Source organism: Salvelinus sp. IW2-2015, linkage group LG15 (genome assembly GCF_002910315.2).
Source record: "Salvelinus sp. IW2-2015 linkage group LG15, ASM291031v2, whole genome shotgun sequence".
Lineage (NCBI taxonomy): Eukaryota > Metazoa > Chordata > Actinopteri > Salmoniformes > Salmonidae > Salvelinus > Salvelinus sp. IW2-2015.
In genome coordinates, this window is record NC_036855.1 from 60,375,804 (window position 1) to 60,392,733 (window position 16,930).

The window sequence follows — 16,930 nt, forward strand, 5'->3', positions numbered from 1 at the left end:
GATCAAATTCCTCAGCTGACAAGATCTGTCTTTCTGCCCCTGAACAAGGCAGTTAACCCACTGTTCCTAGGCCGCCATTGAAAATAAGAATTTGTTCTTAACTGACTTGTCTAGTTAAATAAAGGTTAAAAAAATGAAAAAAATCAAGGCTCTGGTCTCGTTGTTGTGCTTATAAACAAACACCATGTGACTGAGGACTACCAGTAAACTTCATAATGACAAATTGTGACAATCCTTACTGATTGCACAAGTTGACTGCAGGTATTTATTTAAAGTAGCTACAAATATTCAAATTCAACAGTATTGGCGGTATATTTGGCTATTTTCAAATATTCCGGTATACGGTATACTGCCCAAGCAAACTATCAATCCAAGTGTAAAAAACTCCAATGAATCCAAATGTGTGATATTATGTATAAAAAAAWAWATATATATATATATACACATGGTACTTTTTTTATATGTAAAAATCTATTCTGGTAGAAGCCATATTTGAGCTTCTATGTCTTTACTGTATGCTCCTTTAGGCAGAAATGTATTTTTGTTTCTCCAGCCACTCTTCGTCTGCAATGAACAGAATCGTGCAGATCACCAACAGTTCCATGTCCAGTGTTGGCGGATTCAAGCCCTTCAAAGGAGCACCCCGACGGTTCTAACTCTCCCCAGATCAGCTTCAGCTTATTTTTCAAAAATACATTTTTTTAAGTATTAAGTATATCTTTTGAGTATTGTGTTTTAAGAGGCTGGTTTCTAGCCATAAGGTTGATATAGAAATGTTTTGTTYTGTATAGGTTACCTCAATGTATGGTTTCCTAACAGTTGTGCTGTGACTTAAACCCTGTGCACATAATGTTCAACTTACCTTCAGAATAGAATTGTACAGCTTTAGTTATTTGTAACAAGTTTGATGTTAACTGCTCTTCCCCTAACTGAAACTCCATGTACCGTATGTAAAATGTAAGCAGATCAATGTATTCTTTAACCATCATTTTTAGTTATGCCCCTGGTGCTTCTGAAGGTTATTAAATGATACATCTTGCTCATTTTGTCTTCGCTCCTACATTTGACTCAAGTGCACATATACAAGACATCACACATTGAGTGGTTGTGAAAAGAGAACAAGTTTTTATTTTTTATTGTCCATGTACTTTAATAATCAGGCTGAATATCCCTCGTCTAAGGCATTTTGTTACAGAAGAAACACCATCTACATTTTGCAAAGGTACTGTGATAGGCTACATACATTATTTGGTCATATGTATATAGATAAACATTTGAACCTTCCAACACGAGGATTGACCTTTTTTGTGTGTGGTTAAACATAAGTGAAAATATTAACATAATACATAATTGAAATTATACTCTGCTAAATGTCATTAGTATGCATTTGTTGCATTCAGTATTATGCATCAGAATAACATTGGGATTAATATAATTGCATTTAATCTCAACAGAACAAGTTAAATCAATATGGTGGATTGCGTTCATGTTCTGTGCTCCAGAATATCTGATTTTACACATTTCCCATATGAAACTAATACTTTTCTCCAATCTATACAGTATCAATGTCGAAATAGCCAACTTTTAAAATCCCTTCCCTCTAGATGACCAGCCAGCGGCATTAGTGACATATTTTTGTGTGAAAAGCTACGCAAATGCTATTAAACAATTCTGGCCTTAGCAGATAAACGGGTGAACAGCTACCTGAAGTTCAAGTTGCATCAACTTTTATTGAAAAGGGCTACACAGTACTTAATGTACTTTTAGCCAAAACATTTAACCAGCCCTTTCATACCTTTGTCATAAAGAAACAATTGAGCATTTCATATTCAACTGACTGTTGGAAGAGCTACTGTTGTAGCAATTCTAGACAGTATTCCATTTTTACAAGGTACCCAAAGAACAAAAGCACTCTTGCACAATTTCTAATTCTGTATAAAATGAGGTATTTTCTCTTCTCTTAGGCTGTTTACACAGGCAGACCAATTCTGATATTTTTTCTCACTAATTGGTCTTCAATCAGATCTGATGCGCTTGGAAAGAACATGCCTGTCCAAACACAGCCTTAGTAGTGCATATCAATGTAACAGTGCAAAACCAATTACAATGACTATATGTTCAAGGACTACCTTGTTAACAGACTATTGTTTGTACAGTATTTACCGCCCCAGCACTATAACAAGGCTTACACATATTCACTCGAGACATTCCACAAACAAAATCCTTATCAATTATTTTGAGGAACAACATTCAAGCTGAAACACATAAAACAATATCTAGATACTGGTAAATAATGCAAAGTAAAAAAATTTTTTTTTAAATGTGTGTGACGCATGTGTTTAACATCTTGTTGCTCCCCCAAAAACCTCAAAGTAATTAGATAAAGTGGCCCTCTGAGGTTCTCATCATAATACTCACTAGTTGCCTTTTGAACATCGTTACAAATGGGTTTAGGCCAGTATAATTCAAGCTGCAGTGTGACGGTAACTTTAAAATGGATGTTATTTTACAAAAGAAACAAGAATATGGATTGTGTCCCTGACACTCAAAGGGACGTGGTCCTTCGCCCATCCCCCATCACCCCAACCTTTCACAAAATCACTAGTCAATAATGACATACTGTAGCATACCATAAACAGGATGTACACGCTCGCTTCAACATAGATGTTTCTCTTTAAGTCCTGTCTATTCAGCCATATATTACTTTTTGGGTAGTCATTGTGAACATACAAGCAGCAGCAGTTTAATTCACTTTCGAAAAGCAGCCTTGAATTCCATTACAAGGGGCAAACTTATTCTAGTGTAAAGTCATAGTGAATTCCTTTGACTAGGTAGGCATGAGAGAAGCTCAGAAACCCATCGTTATGCCATCCGTGAACATAACTAGCGATAATTATGCACAGCCTGATAATATGAAGTCGACCTAGTTAGATACCATGTGTTGAAATCATTTGTTACTGATACCTATACGTGGTTACACATTTACATTACAACACATTCTCTTGAGGGAGTTACTACAAGGTATATTAAATACTTTACAATGGTATATATCAATCATTGCTGTTGCCAAGGCAGCTAATACACAAACAATTTACAAAAGACACTCAAGGATATGTCCCTTCAGAGAAGGCCTGAGAGTATTTCTGATGTCTAGTTTAAAATCTACAGATTGTCTCATTCTGGTAATACACCTGTTTCCGTTTATTCTTATAAAAGATATTGTAAATGTTGTAAGGCATTTTATATACAGAGTAAGTGTGGCCTCGTGAGGACCGTATAGACAGGCTGAGCTAACCCCAGTCCTCAAGTCCAGCCTGCAGATAAGCCTTACTACCGGTTTGTCAGGTAGCCTGCAGCCAGTAGCCAGGCAAAAATAAATACTAAGTACTGGACTTGTCCTTGAAGGCTGGGGTTGTCCATTTCTGGACAATGAGAACAAAATGTAACAGCCAAAAATGGGAGACTCCTTAACTAGCAGCACTGCGAGGAGTCTCCCCTATAACTGTGTTTCTAGGTCTGACGTACAACACAAGGCTTGAGTCAAGGCATCCAGCTGGAATGTGTAGATAGAAAACAGTAAATCTCTCAGGAGGCAGTACCATAGTAGGACAATGGTGCAAACTACTAGCTAGCTCTGTCATAAATGTGCATTAGGTATGTACACAATGTATATAAATTTGTTTGAAAGTCAGATGATGTAGGAGGAGCACATGGATTCAAACATGGCTACATTAGAAAATCCTACTTCCATAACTCAACTAGGTCACGAGGCTTCCCATATCGACAACATCCCATATTGACAACATAACTGCCGGCAGATCTGTGTGACATTGGGCACTAAAGACTATTAGTGTGGGATACTATCACTCTTCCTCTGCAGCCAATAACCAATAACCAGCCAAGTCTCTCAGGGAGTGAGTGACAGAAGTCAAATTAGGTGCACCGTCCTGTGTTTCCATGGTTCTGTCTGTGTGATTGTCCAGACTCTACTGGATGTGAAGCATATACAGCAAATATGAGAAATTAAATACATGGCATATCTTTCAATCCAACTTCTCATATACATCGGAAAACATTCTTGTTGTTGACGTTAGGTTATTTCCAAGTTGAAATTAAGAGCATAAATCAATGCAGCTAAGCATATCAGCCACACATACACACTGTAGACACCAATGCCACACACACACCAGAATTCAACACTGCCATACTCTGGTAAAGCCAATCTGGATAGGGCGAGTCTTAAATGGCAGATGAGGGTTGGTAGAGACAGCCCTTACCAGAGTATGGCACTGATTTACAGGCCTCTCAGGAAGAACAGGGATGTGGGTAGTGTTAGAGAGATATACAAAAGGCTTGTCACAACAGGGTCTTACATTAATTTCTAACCGGCAAAAACAAATGAATCCCTTTCAATTTAAGTATATACCAAAATAAAATTGTTCTCTAAAATACTCTTACACACGCATACAAGCACACATGCAAACACACGCAAAAACACACGCAAAGTAGTAATTTGGCATCCATTAACGTGGCGAAGAGACAGGAGTGCTTAGATATTACACTCACTGATGTCACTATCACCTCATCTCTATCCCAATAAGACTCTGAACACACTCTTGATTATCTCCAATTGGAAGGAGCTAAATTACCCCCACCAACCAAAAGCTAGCAAACGAAGGTTGAGTTTTCAGTGAAAAGTCTAACGCTCAAAAACTGAACTGAATCAAAGCAGGCATATCTATACATATGTGCTGTAAAAAATAAAAATAAAATAGCTTATCAACTGCAATAATGAAAATGAATGAAAACGATTTCCTTGAAAAACGTTGGTGTCATGAGARGAGATATTTCAGATTCTGAATTCTTTCCCTCCCAGCATCCTGTTTCTGGATTTGTTCTCATTTTGCTATAAAACCACCCCCATTAACCTTGACCCCAGATCACAAATATAGTGCACCTTGCGACTTGTAACAAAGTTTGGCCAACTGTACAAAAGATTAGTGGTAGTTGTCATAGCGTCCTTTCCTCTGTTGTCCGGGCCCACTGAGGGTAGAGGATGGCAGGCACCAGTGGCTTGGGAATGGCAACTCCTCAGTTTGTCTCATCGCTATCTCTCGCTTTCAAAAGTGGCTGTTCGTAGGTTGTCAGGTCAATGTGGAAAAAAATGCTGCCCCCCTCTTTCTCTATCACACAAACACMCAACCATCCTATGTTACAATAGAACACATTTGTCTTTATCCTTGGGCTCTTTTTTGGGTTTGCGCTCCCCGGCAGAGGGCTGCTTCCCTGGGCTGGGCGTGGCTCCAGCTGCAGCTGATGATGATGATGCTGCTTCTGCTCTGTCTGCTTCGTCACTTCCCTCTGCTGGCTGCTGCACAACACAGACAGGATGGAACAGGAGTGTCAACCATAATACCTACCTGTTGCTTATTCAAGCGGGTGAATAAGCAACATTATAAACTGGGTGGTTTGAGCCCTGAATGCTGATTGGCTGACAGCCGTGGTATATCAGACCGTATACCACGGCTATGACAAAACATTTATTTTTACTGCTCTAATTAAGTTGGTAACCAGTTTATAATAGCAATAAGGCACCTCGGGGGTTTGTGGTAAATGGCCAATATACTACGGCTAAGGGCTGTATCCAGGTACTCTGCTATGCGCCGTGCATAAGAACAGCCCAGAGCTGTATTTGAACATAGAGATACATTCAGATAGAACATGTATTGTGTACAACAGAATCATGTCAGCTATATATTTCATTTCTATCTGACTAAGCCCCTGACTGCTATATCTATATAAACTGACAACCCTTACCCTTTTTCTCATCCTCATTCCTCCTTTTTTCCGACACATCTTTCTCTCATCATATTCCTCATTCAATTCCACTCCTCGCATCTTCCCTCCCCCTTCTCAAAAGTTCCCCTCTTGCTCAGAGGGGTTGGGTTCAATGCGGAAGACACATTTAAGTTGAAGGCATTCAGTTGTACAATTGACTAGGTATCCCCCTTTCCCTTTCCCTCCCTCCCTCCCTCCCTCCCTGGCTCCTCCCCCGACCTGTGCTTGTGCTGCGGCAGCCTGCTCCTGCTCCTGGTAGTACTGGGAGGCTTGTCGGTCCTCCTCCTCCTGCAGCTTCTTGGCCAGCTCCAGGTCACTGATGCCCTCGGGGAGCTGCTCCCACTGCAGGTCCTGACTCTGCTGCTCCTGCTGCAGCGACAACGCCATCAGGTAGTCCTGCATACAGAGAGGAGAGGGGGGGGGGGGGGGGTAAAGAGAGAGAAAGAGAGAGAGAAAAAGAGAATAGAACCAGGTCAATGAGTCTCACGTCATGGTGTTTACACTGTTACCAGAGTGATGTGCCACTGCCAAGTAAGCCTAGTTTAAGTAAGCCTAGTTGTAAGCTACAAAACACCACCCATTTTAAAGTCAGGGCTACACACCTCTTTCTTCATTCATAACCCTCATGTAGAGTGAAACCAAATATTTTCCTGAGTGCAGCATCAGACTGTCTTAATTGTCGGCTATGATATGACCTCTCAAGCATAAGAGTGTCTGGGTGGATGAGAGTGTGAGTAGAGATGACTCCTCCCCCCCTCTCTGTATTGGGTGAGGTGGTGAATATGGACCCTGGCAGATGGACAAGCTGCTGGGCAGCCCTGCCACCAGGCCTAACGGGCCAGCCAATCAGCTGTCGTCTGCACAGGGGACACAAACCACATCATGCATTATTAAACAGCCAATCGAAGTGCAGCGTGATGCAGCGCAGTACATAGGGAGGCGCCACATGTCACGGTCATTTCCTGATCAGGCATTCAGACAGAGCAGATGAGCTTTGAACATATATTATTGAGGAACTTTCCCCCACTACTTCTCCAGAGTAGAGCTGAGTGCAGATGGAGCAGGCTAGGAAGCCACGGGGAAAACTGAGCCCAGATAGAGGGGATGTGTAATATTTACTGTACCCTTTATACAATCCACTCTGTTTTTATTTTATTTTACCATTATTTAACAAGGCAAATCAGTTAAGAACAAATTCGTATTTTCAATGATGGCCTAGGAACAGTGGGTTAACTGCCTTGTTCAGGGGCAGAACGTCAGATTTTTACCTTGTCAGCTCAGGGATTCAATCTTGCAACCTTTCGGTTACTAGTCCAACGCTCTAACCACTAGGCTACCTGCTACCACAATCAGGTACACTCTGATTGTGACTCCCCCTGACCTAGTATTTTTGTAATGCTGCACTGTGACTGTGCACCTTGTTCTCCATGGTAAACATCCTCTTCAAAAGATATGTGGTGCACCCAACAGTGCGAAATGGCTGCCATGAGTCAGCTAGATGGGTGTTCAGCATTGTTTATCGTTGCTCCCATTAATGAAGTGGAACTGGATCAGAGGGCCCAATTGGCGTAGTGGTCTGACCTGGTCTATCTGGTCCTGCTGTCCGCGGTACACCGTCTCTGGGTCTGACGGGGGTCGCAGGCGGAACTCAGAGTCACAGAAGTTGCCATCCCCGTCCACATTGTGCAGGCTCTCCCACACCACCTTCTCCTCCGTCAGGAAGCCCTGGTCTGTCACCAGGAGGTACAGCTGGCCCTGATCACACAGAGACACACATTATACATCTACACACTTTCACACTTGGGGTCATGGGTGCTACACACAGCTTGCTTCACTTGGCAAGCATGCTCACACACACACTCTCACACAGACAGGCCTGCTCAACTTCCCCTGCTACAGATAACAGGAAGAGCCTGTCCCAGCTGCAGTGATAAGTGGAGGGACCACAAGGCGGTTGAAACCATCGTAGATAGCATTAAGACTCGAGGTGCTGAATAGGTCCCCATCACGTGTCTACCATGCTCCTTGGGGCATTTATATTTATGCCCTCACACCAGCTTCAGAACCCTGTGTACTGAACATTAGATCACCTGGGCCTGGGATATGGGGAGATCTATTGGGAGGGGGAGGACAGGGAGAAGGGGAACGCACTAACAGTGCTCAGCTGTTAACAGATGGTTGAAAAGACTTGGATGAAAGAAAGTCCCCATGTGTCAACAACCTACAATACATAGAATGGGGTGATCTGATCCGGAAGCTAGCAATACATTTGAAATAAAGGTTTATCTGGGACTGAGTGATATGAATTCATTTATATAACACCCTTTCCCACTACTAAGAGGACAAGGCAGACTTAATTAACTTGTTTTTGTTCATAATGGATGGTGGTTTTGGGACGCTGTAGCAGAGGAAAGTAAGGAAGACCCATTCACAGTAAACAGTACTGCAAGGCCCCATTTGTCATAACCATGAAACAGTGGATATTGTCTCGTCAATGACTTGAGTGGTCATTCACCTTGAACTTGATCATGGTGCTGAAGTGGTTGTTCCTGAAGAACACACAGAGCTCTCCTTCCTGCACGGTGGACGTGAGCTCACACAGGCCGTGGTACGTCAGCTGGGTGGCCGTGCTGTGCAGAAACTGCTCGGCTACAAAGCCTGCAGGTAGAGAGAGAGGGAGAAAGAGAGAGAGGGAGAAAGAGAGAGAGGGAGGGGGGAGAGAGAAGGCAAGAGATAGAGAGCGAGTCAGTGAGAGACAGACAGACACACAAGACCGACAATGACCGACAGGCTGACAAACAGACAAAGACTTAGGGACTGATATAGAGATATAAAGTGATGTACAGACGAACAAGGATAGACACACTGACCTATAGAATGAGACACAGAGAGAAAGAGAGCGAGATAGACAGAGTTGTATTGAGTGACACGAAGAGACAGGGTGATATTCTAACTAAGACGAGGAGACAACTAGACAGACCGTGGAGAAGCACTGGAGAGGAAACTGAGACACAACTAAAGTCAGTCGTCCACAGGAATGTTTAGGCCAGGCCTCCGTTTATCTGCTCAGCGCAATAGGAGGAAATGTCGGCCTTATCAAGCAGCCTGGGATGTGTAGTGGAGAGGCAGCGAGAAAGAAAGCAAGCAACACATCCCCCCAGTCGGTCGGTCCACCCACCTTCCCCAGCCAGCTCACTGCTGGCCGACTGTTTGCAGGAGATTATCTTCTCCACCAGCTGGTTGTAGCTGCAGTTACCCACTGCCTTCACTGTGTCGCCCATCTGGAGGGAACATAAAAGAGGAGAGGGCATTCATCAACCATTGTTGTGTTCTATTATGCAGTGAAGAACAAGCGACAAGAGCATATTGTCATGTTTTCAAAAGAAAAATACTCAAGAGGAGCTGTACGCTAACCAGTCATTCTGAAGTAATTTCTTTCATAAATAATGTGTGGAGTTGGTTTATTGTCTATATGACAAACGGCTATAGAGTACCACAGTATGAGTTATAATACCCATAAAACCTAGTGGTCAAACAGGGAAATGGTTCCAATCGTTTTTCCACCATTAATTTTTTCCCACAGGGGATTTTAGAAACACTTAAAATAAGGGCTGTGTTTCGTGTAGGCTTACCCTGGCGTGACGTTTTGATAACAGTGTAAATCTCTCTAGGACAAGGTGACTTTAAACAATATATTTGCCTGTATATCATAGCAATAGCTACATGGGTTAAAAAGGTAGACTTAGCGTTATGATGTTGCCATGAGCAGCAACGTAGTTACTGCAATGAGTGCGATGCAATACTTTGCTCTCACAGTCACACAGAGGATCTGGGCATGTGCACGGGTTTGCTTCACGCTGCTACAACGTGGTAACTACAGGACCAAAACAGCAGAGAAGTCCAGCCTCAGGCTTCAACGTTCTGAGTTATTGCGGATATTGACCCACTACTGCTGTTTTCTTTGTGCATTTATGTCAACTCGCTGAGTCTACTTTTAAAGGGGGCTGAGAGAGGGAAGGGTTCTCACCTGCAGGTCCACCAGCCAGCCGTGGTAGAGAGGGATGTCCAGCAGGTCAAAGACAATGCACTCTGGGGTGTACTCAAAGACCCGCACCCCTGTGAACTTCACGTTGACATCCAGCCCTGTCTGCAGCTTGTGCAGCACCGCCATGGCATCACTCATATTCTGGGGGACAACAAATAGAAAGTCATGTTCCTTTTCAAGGTCTTTAGCCAGGGATGTTAGTCTTTGTAGAATTCTTGTTAATTATGGCATTGAAATAAGATTTGACATTGGAATAAATGTTGAGGACAGTGAACCAACCACTGTCACATACTACAGCAGTTACAGCTAGAAAAACAGCAGACTCACCCACAGAAACCTGCTAGTTTGTACTATCAGTTAAGTATACAAACTGTACAAATCAGAAAGTGTCCTGACCAAGGAACTTCCTGTCTACCGTACTCATCACTCCCTCCTGTCGTTCCCCCCTCAGACACACAAAAGACTAACAAGACCCGTCTGTAGCAATGCGCATGCCCCGCCCACCTGAGGATCTGTCTTTTTCAGCCATCTGTTTCCTGTGTTTGAGGGGTGCAAAATCCACGTGTAACTTAAATCTTTCTGAATTAATTGCTTTCACTTTACTTCTACGACTCCATCATACTTTTGCTTGTGCCTGTCTTTTTTATTCATTAACGTTACGACCGCGGAAATATTTGTAATGACCTGTCAAACACACTCCGGTAACGCCTGAAATGGGCTGAATGGAATACATTGTCTTTCCGTTGCATCTATAAGAACACTAAAGCTTCTTTTCGCGGATGTAACACATCTCAACACAAGAATGATCACTTTATTTTGATGGGTGTTCATTTTTTTGTGGAATTGAAAAAAGTTGTAATTTGCTACAGTTGAAATGTTGACAAATTAAATGCAATGAAATGAAAGCAACTTCTGAAAATGAACACTCGGATTATAGTGATATTATGTCTGAACTTGCAAACAATTCAAAGTATGTATAGATAGGTGTAATCTATAGCCAAGCGTGTTGATTTTTAATCCGAGGTTATCCTGCTATTGGCACAATTGTTGAATTATGCAACAGAATGTGACAACAGTCATTAATTAGGCAGTCTAGACAGCACAGGTGAGTGCAGGTAGACCGAGAGTCCAAGACAGAGGAAGTGTTTGTGGTTGCAGCCCTGTTCCACCCCTTTATGTTAATGTTTTCATTTATGCAAATACATCCATTGTATTTATGCAACTGTTTCAAGTACACATTTTCTTTATTTTAACATAAAATATAAAATAAATACCTGACTTATATATACATATATATATATATCTATAAATAAAATGGTGAGTGCACCCCCCCCCCAAAGAAATAAACACCTGAATTCCCAACAAAATTCCTGAATGCCATTCATTATTTTTCAGTGCCAGTAAAATGTTTTATGTGCTATAATTCAGTCAATCCTGATGGATAAAAAAAAATGATATAAAAGTTTGGAGTATCTTCATCTATTGTCCAACTGCTGCATTTATTAGAATTGTTTTCAAAACCTTTTAACAATTTTGATGACCGTTGCTTTGGTCTGTGTCACAGGGAGCCTCTGCAGCTGTCTCCACACCCCACACGCACAGAGAGGTGATAGTGGGTGACTTTGTGTGTATTTTCTCAATTTTCTAAGAGGATAACCTGTCAATAAGAGGGAAAATAAATCCCCAAAAGCAGGGAGATTCTCCAGCTTTCGCACTTAGCGGTGTGAGTCGTTGAAAAGCCTTTCGCTGGACGATCTGTGTGTGTGTGTGTGTGTGTGTGTGTGGATTAGGACTCCTGTGGACAGTTGTGGGGAGGATTAGTATGGTTCATGTAACAGACCATGCAGCTGCTCCACTCCAAGGGAAGAGAGCTTCAGTCACATGACATCAGATGAACCCCCTGAGAGCTACTGATTAGCACCTCACTAAGCGGGGGACTTCATCCACTTCCACAGTGCTTTGCTTACACTATATATACACAAAAGTATGTGGACACCCCTTAAAATTAGTGGATTCGGCTCTTTCAGCCACACCTATTGCTGACAGGTGTATAAAATCCAGCACACCGCCATGCACTCTCCATAGACAAACATTGGCAGTAGAATGGCCTTACTGAAGAGCTCAGTGACTTTCAACGTCATAGGATGCCACCTTTCCAACAAGTCAGTTCGTCAAATTTCATGAAATTCATGAGATTCATGAAATGGGTTTCCATGGACGAGCAGCCGCACACAAGCCTAAGATCACCATGTGCAATGCCAAGCGTCGGCTCGAGTGGTGTGAAGCTCACTGCAATTGGATTCTGGAGCAGTGGAAACATTCTCTGGAGTGATGAATAATGCATCACCATCTGGCAGCCCGATAGACAAATCTGGGTTTTGCGGATGCCAGGAGAACTCTACCTGCCCCAATGCATAGTGCCGACTGTAAAGTTCGGTGGAGGAGGAATAATGGTCTGAATTTTTGGGGGGGTCATGTAGTCCATCATTGAGACACACAGCGAGGATTCTCTCTGCTTTATCCTCCTTGTTATCCTACTTGTATTCTTGAGGACAGGTGCTAAAGCACAAGTCAAACGTGAGTCAGCGCTGTATATACAAAATGTGCCTACAAGCAAAAAACACACACACTGACAAGTGCACACACAAACGTGTGGGCACTGCGTCTCTGTCTGGCGGGTGGCGAAGCTGGCAGCACAGTAAGAGATCAGGAACGTGCCCGCCCACTGCTCCCGCTCTGCCCAGTGCCCAACATGCTGCCTGCTCTGCACACCCACGCCCTCCTGCTGTGTGGCCAAGCCCTGCTCCACTCGGCTCCAGCCGCTCACAGTCTACAGATTATGACCTGACTACATCTAAGTAATGCCACCCTAACCACACTAATCATAAATTCTATGCTGAATATGGGATCCACACAGAGCCTGTGGTATTTGCATGTGATGATGTACAGTAGAATATTCCCTGGTCACTGGACAATGAAGGCCAGTATTCAATGGTTCCACTCCAACTTTTACGGAAGAGGGAGACTGATTGGATAAACAGGCCGGCCTTCCTGTCACATGTTCCACTAGCAGGCTGGGAGCCAGATCAACATTTAATTCCCACAGCAGTCACACACACACACACACACACGGCCACGCTCATCCGCCAGCTCAAACCAGCAGGTCTCTCTCTCTCACACACGCTCTGCTTCCACTTGGGACTGGTGAGTGACTCCAGACCTCCATCCGCTGGCAAATCAGGCTGATAGGACCACGAAGTTGACTGACAGACTGATTGACACAGGCTTTGCTTCAGTTTTCATGTCAATGGCACACTGGACAGCTCCCCGAGTATTATGGAGATCTGGCACAAAACTTTGTTAAAAAGAAAAACGCTATTGCAACCTCTTTGCAATAAGAAATTGAGACCAAAAGCTCAAGAGAAGTTCCAAGTGTTTAATACCAAGGATACAGTCAGCTGAGTGCACATATTTAGAAAGTTCACAAAACATCTTATACTCTTCCCTCCTTTTTGTCACCACCCTCTTGTAGTTGTCACCTCCCCAGCTATACATTTTATGACCCCAATGAGTTTCCCTCTGGCTCCCCTGTGGAATGTCCATGGTCCTCTCTTTGTTTAGCCAGATGTCAGATTCCCACCTCGTCCATCTTCTGTTCTGGGCTTGACCCTGCTCTCTGATCTTAGGCAATTTCCTCTTCTCTGATTGGGTTATGGTTTCTAAATTAGCATACACACAGTTTCAGGGCCTAAACTCCATTAATACTCACAGTAATCATTCACTAAACAGGATAAAAACTACAGTTTAACATGTTACAGTTTAATAGAATCAATCAGTAACCCACGTTAGTTTAAGTCTACAACTGTGCACTCTTAAAATCCACAATCATGTATATATACAGCGACACACTCCCATCCTGCTACATTATTTTTTAGGAGCATCTCCATCTCAATAAAATAGAACATTCTATATCGTATAACCATAAAAGCGCTGTCAAGTGAATTGTGCTACAGTGTGCAAACTCTCAGGAGTGCCCTTTATCATGGGAACATTACCAAGACCAGTCCTTGCGGAATAAATCTTTACTAATCGCTCCAGTTTCTGAGTTACTGTTTAACAACAGCCAAGCAATCGCTATTTTAATCCTCATATCCTCCGACAGATGATGTTTGATGTTTTGAACCCAGAATTTATAAATAGAACTCTGTTATGATGAACTCGTTCAACGCTCTTCAAAATCATAAAAGGAGCTTGACTATTCAAATATGCAGCAGACAATATCAAACAAAAAGTCAAGAACAAGATATATACAGTGGGGAGAACAAGTATTTGATACACTGCCGATTTTGCAGGTTTTCCTACTTACAAAGCATGTAGAGGTCTGTAATTTTTATCTATAGGCTACACTTCAACTGTGAGAGACGGAATCTAAAACAAAAATCCAGAAAATCACATTGTATGATTTTTAAGTAATTAATGCATTTTATTGCATGACATAAGTATTTGATACATCAGAAAAGCAGAACTTAATATTTGGTAGAGAAACCTTTGTTGCAATTACAGAGATCATACGTTTCCTGTAGTTCTTGACTAGGTTTGCACACACTGCAGCAGGATTTTGGCCCACCCTCCCTACAGAATCATCTCCACTCCATTCCTCAGTTCTCGGGGCTGTCGGCTGGGCAATACGGACTTTCAGCTCCCTCCAAAGATTTTCTATTGGCTGTCAGGTCTGGAGACTGGCTAGGCCACTCCAGGACCTTGAGATGCTTCTTACGGAGCCACTCCTTAGTTCCCTGTGCTGCTGTGTGTTTTTGGGCTTGTCATGCTGAGAACCCAGCCATGACCCACTTCAATGCTCTTACTGAGGGAAGAGGTTGTTGGCAAGATCTCGCGATACCATGACCCCATCCATCCTCTCCTCAATACGATGCAGTCGTCCTGTCCCCTTGCAGAAAAGCATCCCCAAAGAATGATGTTTCCACCTCCATGCTTCACGGTGGGATGTTGGGTTTACTTCATCCTTCTTCTTCTCCAAACACCTGAGTGGAGTTTAGACCAAAAAGCTCTATTTTTGTCTCATCAGACCACATGACCTCTCCCATTCCTCCTCTGGATCATCCAGATGGTCATTGCAAACTTCAGACCGGCCTGACATCCGCTGGCTTGAGCAGGGGACCTTGCGTGCGCTGCAGGATTTAATCCATGACGGCGTAGTGTTTACTAATGGTTTTCTTGAGACTGTGTCCCAGCTCTCTTCAGGTCATTGACCAGGCCTGCCGGTAGTTCTGGGCTGATCCCTCACCTCCTCATGATCATTGATGCCCCACGAGTGAGATCTTGCATGAGCCCCAGACCGAGAGTGATGTTGACCGTCATCTTGAACTTCTTCCATTTTCTAAAATTGCGCCAACAGTTGTTGCCTTCTCACCAAGCTGCTTGCCTATTGTCCTGTAGCCCATCCCAGCCTTGTGCAGTCTACAATTCTATCCCTGATGTCCTTACACAGCTCTCTGGTCATGGCCATTGTGGAGAGGTTGGAGTCTGTTTGATTGAGTGTGTGGACAGTGTCTTTATACTGGTAACGAGTTCAAACGTGCCAGTTAATACAGGTAATGAGTGGAGAACAGGAGGGCTTCTTAAAGAAAAACTAACAGGTCTGTGAGAGCCGGAATTCTTACTGGTTGTAGGTGATCAAATACTTACGTCATGCAATAAAATGCAAATGAATTACTAAAAATCATACAATGTAATTTTCTGATTTTTGTTTTAGATTCCGTCTCTCACAGTTGAGTGTACCTATGATAAAAATTACAGACTCTACATGCTTTGTAAGTAGGAAAACCTGCAAATCGGCAGTGTATCAAATACTTGTTCTCCCCACTGTATATAATTATATATATATATATATATATAATATACACTACACACATACAATTACTGCTGGAATCGGAAGTTTACATACACCTTAGCCAAATACATTTAAACTCAGTTTTCACAATCCTAACATTTAATCCTAGTAAAACTCCCTGTCTTAGGTCACAGTTAGAACAAACCACTTTATTTAAATTGAATGTGAAATGTCAGAATAATAGTAGAGAAAGGATTTATTTAGCTTTTATTTCTTTCATCACATTCCCAGTGGGTCAGAAGTTTACATACACTCAATTAGTATTTGGTAGCATTGCCTTTACATTGTTTAACTTGGGTCAAACGTTCAGGTAGCCTTTCACAAGCTTCCCACAATAAGTTGGGTGAATTTGGCCCATTCCTCCTGACAGAGCTGGTGTAACTGAGTAAGGTTTGTAGGCCTCCTTGCTCGCACACGCTTTATCAGTTCTGCCCACAAATTTTCTATAGGTTCGAGGTCAGAGCTTTGTGATGGCCACTCCAATACCTTGACTTTGTTGTCATTAAGCCATTTTGCCAACTTTGAAGTATGCTTGGGGTCATTGTCCATCTGGAAGACCCATTTTCGACCATGCTTTAACTTCCTGACTAATGTCTTGAGATGTTGCTTCAAATATCCACATAATTTTCCTCCTTCATGATGCCATCCATTTTGTGAAGTGCACCAGTCCCTCCTGCAGCAAAGCACCCCCACAACATGATGCTGCCACCCCCGTGCTTCATGGTTGGGATGGTGTCTTCGGCTAGCAAGCATCCCGCTTTTTCCTCCAAACATAACAATGGTCATTATGGCCAAACAGTTCTATTTTGTTTCATCAGACCAAAGGACATTTCTTCAAAAAGTACAATCTTTGTCTCCATGTGCAATTGCAAACCGTAGTCTGGCTTTTTATGGCGGTTTTGTAGCAGTGGCTTCTTCCTTGCTGAGCGGTCTTTCAGGTTATGTCGATAAAAAGGACTCATTTTACTGTGGATATAGATACTTTTGTACCGGTTTCCTCCAGCATCTTCAAAAGGTCCTTTGCTGTTGTTCTGGGATTGATTTGCACTTTTCGCGCCAAAGTATTTTCATCTCTAGGAGACATAACGCGTCTCCTTCCTGAGCGGTATGACGGCTGCGTGGTCCCATGGTGTTTA

At 42.7% G+C, this 16,930-nt stretch overlaps 1 protein-coding gene across 1 annotated transcript in view; it reads right to left on the reverse strand.

Annotated features, from left to right (window-relative positions):
* Window positions 1-5,112: 5,112 nt before the first annotated feature.
* Window positions 5,113-16,930, reverse strand: part of mindy2 (MINDY lysine 48 deubiquitinase 2) — a 28,169-nt gene continuing 16,351 nt past the window's right edge. The window contains exons 4-9 of the mRNA XM_024002190.2: window positions 9,866-10,024; window positions 9,017-9,119; window positions 8,354-8,496; window positions 7,420-7,593; window positions 6,058-6,234; window positions 5,113-5,371 (exon numbers count right to left, since the gene is read on the reverse strand). Coding sequence (XP_023857958.1) covers window positions 5,213-5,371; window positions 6,058-6,234; window positions 7,420-7,593; window positions 8,354-8,496; window positions 9,017-9,119; window positions 9,866-10,024 — 915 coding nt within the window. The 3' untranslated portion in view covers window positions 5,113-5,212. The remainder of the gene's footprint in view (window positions 5,372-6,057; window positions 6,235-7,419; window positions 7,594-8,353; window positions 8,497-9,016; window positions 9,120-9,865; window positions 10,025-16,930) is intronic.